Below are 12,038 nucleotides of genomic sequence, written 5' to 3'. Positions count from 1 at the left end.
AAAAGCATGATGAAATATTACTTGACAAGTGGCCAGACTCTCAGATTTACATCGCTTTCAGGAAATACTATTACAGGTGTGCAGCATGCCATTCATTCAGCAGTGACTCAGAAGAACATGTGTCACTCCTGAATGTCGGGATCATTATCCACCTCTCAGCAGTAGTGTTTATATGTGAAAGAAGGGTCTTTGGCTTTGCAGAGCCAAACGAGTTGAGCTTAAAGACAACGTGAAACATTCAACCGGCCAGTTTCCAAGCTCCCAAAGAACAATCTCCTTTTCCTCTACTGATCATGTTCGATTCCTCACCCCTCTCACTCATACCCACCACAGGATTTGATAAGACAGCTTTGACCTGCAGGCAGGGAGCACTCCTTTCCGTGCCAAACTCCCCATACTTACTCTGGTAACTCCTGCAGGATTGTGTGCACTGTTTCCCAGGAGGCTTTGCTGTTGTTGAGTACAAGTTTGCGAACGCCAGCGAAAGACCCAGCACACCTTCTCTCTAAAACGGACAAACTGAGAGGATTGGAACTCAAGTTTAGAAACTCCAAGTGGGGAACGTTGGACACGATTTTACTGACCTAAGTGAGGAGGGAAAAAACAGAAAGAAAGAAATGCATATCAAGCAGTAATCGGACCTCATGCAATAATATCCCATCTCCTAAAAGGGGCCCTTCAGAATGACCATGAGACAAGAAAATTACACAAGGGGGGAGGGAGAAGATTTCTTGATAACTATCAGTAATTCATACTCCAGGTATTCACTAATCTAGATTGATTGGTTAATTGCTCATTCACTTCAACAGTTCATTTAATTACACTCTCAGAGCAGCTTGATAAGAGAAAGCAGGTCTCTTGGGAGAGGTCATAAAATCCACCCGAACACCAAGCTTAAGTAGCAGCACGTTAAAGGAGCTAGTAGTATCTTACAAAACTGCTGTAGCCCTGTTTTGGCAGGGAGGCAATTGGTATGTCCCTTGAGTTTACAGTTGTCACACTGATCACTTGCTCAGCTTTCTACCACTCCCCACTAGTCAGAGACCACCCTGTTTTGCCCAGTGTAAAAGACAGAAGCCCACTGTACACATAGAATGAATTCCTTAGTAGATTCCATTACTCTGAAAACAGTAGCTTTCTTATAATCAGTTCAAATGTTTAGGCAACTGTGCTTGGGGCTACCTTGTCTTTTTGTGTGTACCAAATGTGTGCATGAGCGCAAATCAGCACAGAAGTACAGAAGGAAGATCAACAGTTGGAAAGGAAAGACAGATACAGACAGCGTGCGCCTGTAGAGCATGGACACATAGTAGATCATGTGACTGGTTAGTACTGATCTGAACATCACCTATGTGCAGAAAAATACCGGAACAGGTTAATAACAATCAATTTGTAGGCACCTAAAAGAAGATTAAGTGAGAAGAATAGCCAGCCAATATCAATTTGTAAAGAACATATGACATCCATCTGATTTTCCTCCTCGACTGGAAACTGATTCAGTGAGAAGTATTAGATAAAATGGAACGATGCCTTCTGACATGACCCGCATACCAATCTCACAGGCAAACTGAGGAGTTATAGTCTCTGGGAAATTATAATAAAGTTAAGACTGCAAAATAAAACTCATAGATGAAAGATGGAGATGTTTTAGCAGAGTACTACTTGTTACATTCTTAATGACAAGAATCATCAAATACTATGTGTTTTCTTCATGTTACTATGTGTTTTCTTAACGCCCTAAGGCGGGAAGAGCTGCCATGACACTGGAGTACAAGACTAGAAACCAACGTGAAGCCATGTGGGACATGTAAGATGAAGTTGAGTTCAGGGAAGGTCAAAGTACGAACATCTGGGGAAAGAGTAGTTCATCCAGAAAACAGTTACAAGTCAGAAAAAACTGGCTGGAGAGCTCCATTCCACAAGGCACTTAGAACGAGAGGAGATAGGGCAGACCACAAAATACACAAGTCAATAGTGGGGCCCAATTGCAAAAGTCTCATGGGGAGGTTTAACTGAAGCACTGCACACATTACACCTGAGGTTATTATCCAGCTGCATTTTGCACTAACAAAGCCTCAGCTTAGGTGATGTCCTGTTTTGGGTACTACACTTACGAATGAACTAGACAAACTGGAAGGACAACACAGCAACAAAACCACTAAGGAGTGTAGAAAATATGACCTAAAATGAACGATTGGAAGAAGTGGATGGATTTTTTCAGTGTTATACAAAAAGAGGAACAGAAGGAGATATTAAAGTTCTTCACAGGATAAAAAACTGTCATAAAGGGGATTGTAAGGAATGGTCCTCCAGACCTGCTGTGGATAGGGCAGGATATAACTAACTTAATTTAGAGCATGGAAGACTTCAGATAGATAGTTCAGACTACAAAGTTAGCCAAGGATGGGAACAGGCTACTTAGGGATCTGGAATCCCCACCACTGGCAGCTTTTAAGAAAAAGTTAGGCAATTATCTGTGAGAGATGAGCTACAAAATCTCAATCCTGTCTCGGAGGAAGGGCTGAAGTGCATGGAAAGCCTTTCATTTCCCAGTTTACTGCAGTCATGCAGAAGCCAGTAAATTGTGCCATCCAGGGGTAGTCTAAACAGTGCACCAGAAGGAACAAATAACAGGGTGCAGGGCACAAGTGAACGTATATCTCTCTCAACTGATTAAGAATCTTAATATGCTCACAGCCATGAAACCAGACCAACCAAGTGAGCGGGGATACAACAACTGATCACTGTGGGAGGGGCACTTTTAGGGGTCAGGATAAACCAAGTCAGGAGGTACCATCCCAGTATACGTCTTCAGTACAAAACCATCTTCTCTGGCTCTAATCTCAGCAGATAATATGGAGTTCTCATTCCTACCCACAGAGATAATACCTTTTAGGCTAACACAGACACAGGCAGGACAGGGAGAGACCCATCCCACCTCTGACTTGGCAACATCTGTACAAGACTTGGAACATTTACGCAAATCTGCATTCACTAGCATTTAAAGACACAGGAGCTTGACAGGATAGAAACTCACAATAATTTTTAGGTCGTAGGTCTTGTTCTTTTTCACATACTTCTACAAATCAACACTATCATAAAAGCAGGAACATTGACACTTGAACACACTGTGATTATTTTACTGGTTTTAAATTGCATTTACCTAGCATATTTCAATCAAGCACTTCAAAACATTTTCCAATAGCATTTACCGTTATTTAATGAGGCCTCAAAATGCCCTATGAGGCAAATGTTATTCAGTTTGTTTTGCAGGTGGGGAAACTGAAGCAGAGAAAGAAAAAGTTCCTTCCCCAGTGTCACAGAATCAGTGACAGAACTGGAATCAAGTCCCATTCCTTAGACCTCCTGATTCTTACTCTGTCCACAAGCTGCACTGCTCATTAACCTCTTGACACTTGAAAAATAGTTCTAGTGCTTCCCATGACAGAAAATACATTTGTCATCTATAGGCCAAGATCATAAGTCACTAGGAAAATGCAGTCAAGTGCACAAATGGATTATATTCAAGTTTATCGCAACGTAAATAAATATCAACTTCAAAGATGAGAAAGAATCTACAAAAAAATAGAAACATGTATCTCCTTAAATGAGCAGAATACTCTTATAACCTGTAATGCATTCACAGTCATAGTAGCAGCCATCAAAGCTATTCAGAAAGTCTTTTTTACCTCATGCCAATCTTCCAGTTTATTGTCAGAAAGATCTAGCTCAGACACATGAGCACAGAAGGCAGCAATTTCATTCTCATCCCCTGCACAGGTTATGCCGCAGCTGTTCAATACTAGCACGCTTGGAAGGTTGAGGCGATCTGAAACAAGGGGAAAAAAGATGCCCTCCAGTCAGCACTGCATTCCTGTTGTTACGGAAGATTACCCCTTGGTCTCAACAAGCACGAAGAAGAGATGCATGAAATTCAGCAAAAGAAAAGGATCCAACAGTAATTACCACAATTTATACATATTCAAGACATATCTGGATATAAATGTATCTTACAACAAGTGTCTGACGTAAATCAGGAAGTCTTTCCTCTAAATGTGAAGTATCATTCTGTATCAATGATCATTTACTATATTAATTTCTTTCCACATCCCAGCAAGGACAGACCAGACACTTGTAGTTTATAGTCCATGTCATATCAGTGCTTGCCAGAACTTAAGCTCTTCCTCAGACATCTGCTGTTGGAGACAGGATATGGAGTTACGTGGACCGTTTGTTGTACTGAGCCAGCCTGCCTTATCCTCTTCTATATAGCTCACTTTTGCCTACAAACAGCATGGAAATATTTAAACATTTCTCTTCTGAGCTTTTCCTTTTCAACACAATACGATATTTAATACTCTTATGACCTGTGAAAGCTTAGTTGTTTGCTCTGCCTTTTACACTTCTGCTTAAATTTTGCTCTAGTTCCTTCTCATACAGGTAAATATTCTTGCGGCTATTTCACAGGCAAGGACTTGGATCACAGTCACAGCCTGATTTGCTAATGCATAACTGTGACAAATTAAATAGCTATGGATTTGTAACAGAAACCCATAGAAAACCATTTCAACGCAAGAAGTTCATGTTTAGACAAAGCATGCCATCAATCTTACAATCTTTCAAATAGAATACAGCTCTCTCACTCACCTCTGTTGAGTACCAAAACCCAATAAAACTTAACAGCAAGCTTCTTCCTAAAAAAGCTAGTCCTTTTTCCTCTCTTTAGTACTTTTTAAGTACTTTAGTACTGTAGTCATGACAATTGCATGACTAGAAAGATATTGTAATGGTAGACAATTATCAAAGTAATTTTAGTTTCAAGTTCATTAACATGGGGCTTCTTTAAAGGACAGTGCTAGACTTTGGAAATTATTCATAAGGTACATGTAAAGCATGTTTAAGTCACATTTTAAGACTTAAAAACAAGTGCTCTCTTCTCTGGTAAGCGTGTGCTCACACACAAGAGAAAGGGGGTTGACTGAATATTCCATTAAGGTGATTTTCTGTTCTTGTTAATGTTGAGCGACAGGCAGTACATTTTATCCTCAACTGAACTCGGGCACTTTTTTCTCCTCTGTCAAACTCAGTTACTGTAAATTGATCCAGCTAACTTTCATAGCTATTTTCCCCTTTGGGGCTGGTTATGATACAAATTGACCTGACGGAAATTTGAACTATAGTTACAACTCAAGATAGTCAAAAGGTTGTACAAAGAAGTGATGGTTCTGGTGGGATAAATTTGAATCTCAGAATCATCTGAATAAACAGAGAACCAAATGCTAACACCACAGCTTGAGGGAAGACTAAAGCGTGTCAGACTGATCCACTTCAAAAAGCTGTAAATAGTGACACAGATTTTGCATTGAAGGAGGCTGAAGGACACACATGAACAGCAAAGTGCTTCAGACACGCATCTGCCTGACACTCCCTCAAAGCAGTATGGGCAGAAGCAAGGGAGAAAGCAGCATTTCTCCACAATGTCAGTATAAGCTCACTCAGAGATCATTCAGTGCCTTGAGAAGTGAGCTAAAGTAAACCACAAACTGACTCGAGCCACTTGTCTCAAAAGAGCCTATTTGGAGATTCAGTGACTCATTGCTTGGCTTGATGAATGGCCCAGTCAAGCATACACTCGACTCCTTCTGAATCTGTAGCCATTAATGCAAGCTGATGGCACTGCAATACCATTGGCATATAGAGCTACCTGGATACTGAATCCAGTTTTGTGCATTTGTTAAGCCACATCTGCAAAAATACGTTGTTACAGCTGCTAGTAAAAATAGTGTCATTGGTCTGAGGAAAATAACTACAGGACTGCTGAATCCTTAAAAAATCAGCTTTGTGCAGGGCCTTCTCCCATCTTTCTTTGACAGGATTCTGTTATGCTAGAAATGAAGTGGGTAGAAAAACTTACTTGAATTTTATAGTAACCAGTTCAGTCACTGGATCTACTTTACCTCTTTGATAGATGCCAGTCTCTCGCTTCCTCTCCCAGCAATTTTTACATTTCTTTTTATTTGCAAGCAATGTTAATTAAACCCTTCATACTTGAAACAGGCAATCATCCACATCTGAGAGAAGAAGGAAATAAATGCAAAACAGGCCTCCCATAGATAAGAAGGAAGGTCAGAAGGACCAGAGTTCAGTGGATATTTGACTCCAGCAACTTGAACTCTGTTCTGTAACCCTACCTAATTTTGGTTCCTTCTGTGAACAGTGTTGAGCAACTACGCGGAGCCTGGAAATGATTATAGCATACTGATTTGACCAAGATACACAACCGAATGGTAAGAAACACGTGGTAATACAAGCATAACAGTTCTCTTCAAGGCAATTAAGGGAGGTTCTTCCTTCAACACAAGCAAGAACAACAGGGGAAGTGATCCCACACAAAATTCTACATACGCTCAGAAAGACAGGAACCCTACCTTTCATAGGTGAACCCTGGGGAGTTGCTGGGACATGCACTCCCATACCAGGACCACGACGATACGGGAAGTTCTCAGGGCTGTATTTCTCACAAAGAACTTGCATGAAACTCCTTCCACTGGGCTGGTCCATGCTCCTTTCTTGGACTTCTAATTCATTAAAAAAAAAAAAAAAAATCAGAGGACATAAACAGTCAGCTACTAATAATCATCTCCAGTAACGATCCTTAGAAACGCAGGACAAAAAGTGACCAGCTGGGTCACGGATTTCATATCTTCTGAACTGTGGATTAATATATTAAGTTATATTTCAAATTTAATCTTCAAGTAACAAATTACTGGAAAGAAAGCAAGGCTCAAGATATGCAAGCACGTTCAACCATACCATTACAGTCCAAATATAAGACCTCCTGGCCCCACACACTCTTCCAGAACTGTCCAGTTCCCAACACTCTCCAGGCTGCAAGAGAGCATTTATTTGCCTTACAAGTGGACTATGAGATTTTTACATATATTCTCAAAGACATTTACAAGGTTGCAAAGAGGGCAGAGAAGAAGGAGTTGTTTAAGAGCAAAAAATTACTTCAAAGGATGTTTGCATCCTATCACTTCCCTTTTCTCTAGCTCAGGACTTTCAGCCAAGATAGGCTTTGGGGATTCTAATTGCTGTGCTTGGTGTGCTGAAGTTATGGTTAAGTCTTTAAACTTCGATGTAAAATGACTCTCTTGTTGGCTAGGGACAATAATATTTATCCATTATCATTTGCTTTGACAGATTATGACGCACTTCAATTGCATATGTGTGATAAAAATATGCTTCACCCCAGAGATCTTTGCATTTCAGCTAGGTAGACAAAATAAAGGTGATGGCTTTAACCATACCTTTTTGTGTTTCAAAAAATATATATATATATGGCCTAACTGTTTATGAAGAAACACGATGGAAAACAGGATAGGCTTTGTTTTTTTTTTAAAAAAAATCATCCCAATGCAGTAAATAGTCTGGAGCTCAACAGCCTCTGCTGACAAGGCCTCCCTCAGCTGGCCCGCAGGGTGTCATGGAAGTACTCAAGTTTGATATTAAGCTCACTAAGGTATCTCAGGGCTCTCATCTTCACTGACAGCAGTGCCTCATTCAAAACAAGTTTTAGCTGGAAAAGCAGTATCATCATTTCTCCTCTGATATTTACAAAGAACTACAATTCTTCCATCCTGCTCACAAGTCTGAGCTTTTAGTTAGAATACAACTGCTGTGTCATGAAACAGTCTCAAGTTTCATTTGGCCAGTCTAAAAAGAAAGAAAGTTTTGCTATTTCAATTTTGCAGCTGTTTAACATATCTTAAAGATAAATGTGCCCTTCGTATCCACATGCCACAGAATAGAACAGCAGAGGAAAAAGGACATAGTATATTACATGCTGCTGACCTTTCTAGTAAGATATCAAGTGTCAGCTGGAAGTTACTTGGCCCAAAGATACCATGGTGGTCGGTATTCTGTTGTACCCAAGGTGAAAGTAAATTTACCTGTCCCACTTTCCTTCACACATTCTGATCTTACATTTTATTTTATTCCAGAAAAAAATAGAGGCACGTCTGACACGTGCACAGAGTCAAGGGAACCATATTATTTGCAGGTTGAATAGAGCCCTTGCATTCCCAAGCAGGGCCAGCCCCTTATCTCGGGCACAGATGAGAAATCCGCATCTGTCAGTTCTAACTCCAGAAGGTACAAACTTGCAGGAAACAAATGCAGATTTCCTAGAGTATACAATTAGTCACAGAGTAGTATTTTCATAAATTACTGTATAATTACATTTTTAATATACCAGCAAAACTCAACTCACATATGCATTCTGCACACAAACTGGCAACTCCAGGACTTCTAGAGGAAATCTGTACTTTGAGTTAACGAGGGGACCACGCTTATTTTGAAGTGATGCTGCTAGTCAACATTGAATTAAAAATTCTCTCTGCTGCCAAGAACTTTCCTTTAGATTCATTAAAGGTAAGGATAGATTCAAATTCCTGAACAAAAAAGAGAAGGAAGGTTCAGTTTCCCTTTGCTGAGAACCAACTGTTTAACAAGCTTTACTTTGCTTCTTCATTAACAGACTACCTAAAAAACCCTCTGTCACAATGGAATTTAGTATAAAGAGCAAACCGACTGAAGCCTGTTAAACACACACAGATTACGTTACAAATATGGACTTAAAGGACTTGTTTTACTGAAAAAACCCAGCTAGCTAACAAACCCTTTTTTAACCACACAGCAACCAATTGTCTGATTCATATCACAGAGTTAACTTCACATCAGTATCTTAGCATGTAGTTAGAATCTAAAAGCAAGTCCTCAAAGAAAAGTTTGTGTTAGAAAGAAGGCATTTAATTTTATGATAAAGCATTCAGCATGTGAGAGGAATGATTCGTATGGACAGCCAAGGCCTTCAGCTGAAAGGCCCTCAAACTAAAAGTAGATTTGGAGCTCAGTGTTATAAGAGAGATGGATACTGGTTTCTAGATGGACATTAAGACATCCTGCTCTGGAACTCACCCACCCATAAAGCTTTCTGTCCTTCACTCTGCTTTTCAGTCAACTCCACTCCTGTTCATCCATGAGCTAACATCAAGTGGGAAGTTCCAAATGAGGAAGACACTTCAATATAACACTAGAGGAAAAAAAAACACCAAAAAATTCATGTGTTCTCCTAAAACACGAGAGTATTCCAGAACTGAAAAAAAAAAACCCAAAACTAACATCATTTATGTTCATCAGCTTTCAGTCACAAGCATTTTAAGATTTACTTTAGCAAAGCAATATTACTGCCAGATAACAACAGTGTTAGGGGGGTCCAATTACCTTTCCCACTTCCCTTCTCATTAGATTTAACATTAAGGCACATCAGGCACATAGTTTCTCCGAATTACTACATTACTTAATAATAAAGACTAACAAACACTCAAAAAAGCCATGAGGTATTTCAAATGAACGTCATCTGCACAAGGCAGGATACAACAATTGGCAAGGCGCATGTTTTCTCAGTGTTTTTCTACTGATGGTTCAAGGAACAATTCATAACCTAAAATAACTTTGGGGTTTTCCAAATAATACAATGGATTCCAAAAGGTGTGCTCAGATTTCAGAAGATGTTGACAAAAGTTTTTGTCTGCATTTAAACATCCTGCTGAAAGGTTGTGGCCTCAATGACATACAACACACTAAGCATTTGCAAGAAGGGTGTGAACCTGACTTGAGATGCAGTCTGGCTGCTTCAGATGATGAGGGAAGTGCAAGAAGGACAAAGGCTAAATGAAACAAAAATGACACAAAAATATTTCTATTTCAGTGCTATAAAGCTGACAAAAATAAGACCTGTCAGAAGAATTACATTGCTAATGATATTCTAATGAATTCCAATGCTATCTGAACGTCTTCAGAGCAGTTCTCAGTCAGTCGCACACCTAACACATTTTGACATGTTCATTAAAAAAAAAAAAAAAAAAAAAAAAAAAAAAGTAAGCTCTGGATGAAATGCCACACACATTTGCCTAAAAGAAGCTGGTACGTCCTTCTATGACAAGATTCAGGGAAATCACTTTTGAAGAGATCTGAAGATACAGATGGATAAAAACCATCGGGGTAGGCGGACACGCACTTTGATCGACCTCAGCAAGCTGCCCGGGTACACGAAACGATGCCAGAGGCGCCACCAAAGCAAGCCTGGCTATTTGCTCGCCTGCCGCAGGCCCGCATCCCCAGAAGCAGCCGATGCCAACGCGCAGGCTGGAGACGCCGAGCGTGCCGCTCAGCGTGCTTCTGGAAGGCACCGTGGGGCCCCAGCAGCCGGTGCCAAGGCCACCTGCGCCGAGGGCCTGCGCGGAGGGCGCGGGTGTCACCTCCTGCCCCGCAGGAAGCCGCCGGCTCCCCCCTGGGCATCCCTGCAGGCGGAGCGACGCCTGCGGCCCTGAATCCCAACCGAGGGTTTTCCAGGAGCTCGGAGAGGAGGGACAGCGCAGGGCGCCGCAACCCGCCGCGAGCATCCCTGAAAGGCCAGATGCGCCCCCGGCCCCGAGCGCCCCCAGCGGGCAGGAGCCGGGCGGGGCCGCTGCCCTGCCCGCCCCGCCGCGGGGGGCCCGGCCTCCCCCCGCCCGCGGCCCGGCCCCGCTCACCCAGGCCCGCCGGCCGCGTCCCGCATTGACCCGGAAACAGCTCCGCGGCAACCAAACATCACGTGACCGCCCGCCGCCCGGTCACGTGAGAGGCGGTACGGGGGGGGGGGGCCGCCGCGGTTGCCATGGAGACGGGCGGGCTTCGCGGCCTAGCGCGGCCGGGCCTCCCGCCCCCCACACCTCCCGCTTCGTCCTCCGATGTCACCTCACGCCGCGGGGTGACGTCACGCCGCGGGGTGACGGGGCCCAGGTAGCACCAGTGCTGCCCTGGGCGCCCCAGGCTGGCGCCATCCCACCCACGGACCGGGCGGCGGCAAGAAAAGTAACGCAAGCAGAGACTGTGCAAAAATCGGTGGAAAAAAACGTAAATCGGGACGTTGGCTTCCCGAGCGACCCCTGCCCGGGTCCACCTCACAGCCGCCGTCTGCTCGCTTATGTCCTAGCTACATCCACTTAACTCCAGAAAAAGAAATAAATAAAGACAACAAAAATAGAGAGGCGCCCAGCTGCTCTTTACAAGTTTGCCCGTTTCTCCGCTATTTAAAGCAGGGCACCATCGTTTCCGCAGTGCCTGGTCATGACCTCACGAGGAAACACGGTCAATCAGGCGGGGAGCAAGGCGGCCGCAGCCGCATCTGCCTAGCAACCCATCTCCCTGCTTTTCCACCCCTATCCGCACTAGGATTACACGATAGGAATCAGACACCGTCCGAGACGGGGCACCTCATCCCTGCTGCAGGCAGGAAAAGTTTTGGGAGAGCTGCTTTAGGCCCGGGCGAATAGCCCACCCGCGGTAACGTCACCGGTACAGCTTTACACGGTTACTCGCAAGCCCCGAGTTGCGGGCGTCCCGCCGGCACGGCCGAGTAGGAGGGCGGCGTTGAGGATGCCGCGGGGGCGCAGGCGGAGCAAACCCACAGGGCCTTCAGCAGCAGCCTGGGGGGCGAGGGACCGGCTTAGCTCCCTCACCGCCGTCCGTTTCTGGCCTGATTTTGCGCGGGTTGCCTCTGCTTGCACCCGCAGGTGTGTGCTTGGGAGACCTGCAGCAAGCCAAGGAGGCGACGTTGTGGGGGCGCTCGGGTAAAAGCCATTTTGACCAGAATGACCTCCCGAGGAGACCTCCACCCTGGCTCAGGCTGGCCCTTGCGGCTAACTGGCAGCCAGAGCCATCAGCGTGTTAGCTAAGCACCAACTGCAATGTTAAGAGCTGCATTAAGTAATAGACCCTATTACTACTCCTAAAATTCAGCTGTTTTGTCTGCCATTCCCCACTTCTTGTCCCTGAGACTTTGTTCGCACATGGCAGCTTTTCAGATAAGCATTGGATTTGCATCTGCAAGATGCTGGTAGTGAAAGACTTACTCCCTAGCCTCGCTTGATTACAGATTACAAAAGATTCACATTACTGCTGTGCTTCTTGGGACAAATCCTACCTTTATTGCT

At 43.6% G+C, this 12,038-nt stretch overlaps 1 protein-coding gene across 4 annotated transcripts in view; it reads right to left on the bottom strand.

Moving 5' to 3' along the window:
- The window catches only part of LOC134150657 (tubulin-specific chaperone cofactor E-like protein), a 61,533-nt gene extending 50,892 nt beyond the window's left edge, over window positions 1–10,641 (bottom strand). For 2 of the 4 annotated variants that reach the window (XM_062594738.1, XM_062594735.1), the window contains exons 1-6: window positions 10,596–10,641; window positions 8,980–9,094; window positions 8,273–8,453; window positions 6,429–6,578; window positions 3,690–3,829; window positions 403–584 (exon numbers count right to left, since the gene is read on the bottom strand). In XM_062594738.1, coding sequence (XP_062450722.1) covers window positions 403–584; window positions 3,690–3,829; window positions 6,429–6,561 — 455 coding nt within the window. In that variant the 5' untranslated portion in view covers window positions 6,562–6,578; window positions 8,273–8,453; window positions 8,980–9,094; window positions 10,596–10,641. Of the gene's footprint in view, window positions 1–402; window positions 585–3,689; window positions 3,830–6,428; window positions 6,579–8,272; window positions 8,454–8,979; window positions 9,095–9,968; window positions 10,013–10,595 lie in introns of those variants that run through there. The other 2 variants (XM_062594737.1, XM_062594736.1) reach the window with 2 other exon arrangements.
- Window positions 10,642–12,038: the final 1,397 nt, after the last annotated feature.

Source organism: Rhea pennata, chromosome 24 (assembly GCF_028389875.1).
Source record: "Rhea pennata isolate bPtePen1 chromosome 24, bPtePen1.pri, whole genome shotgun sequence".
In the NCBI taxonomy this organism is placed as follows: domain Eukaryota; kingdom Metazoa; phylum Chordata; class Aves; order Rheiformes; family Rheidae; genus Rhea; species Rhea pennata.
Note: the sequence above shows the minus strand (reverse complement) of the source record. Positions and strands in the feature narration are given on the sequence as shown.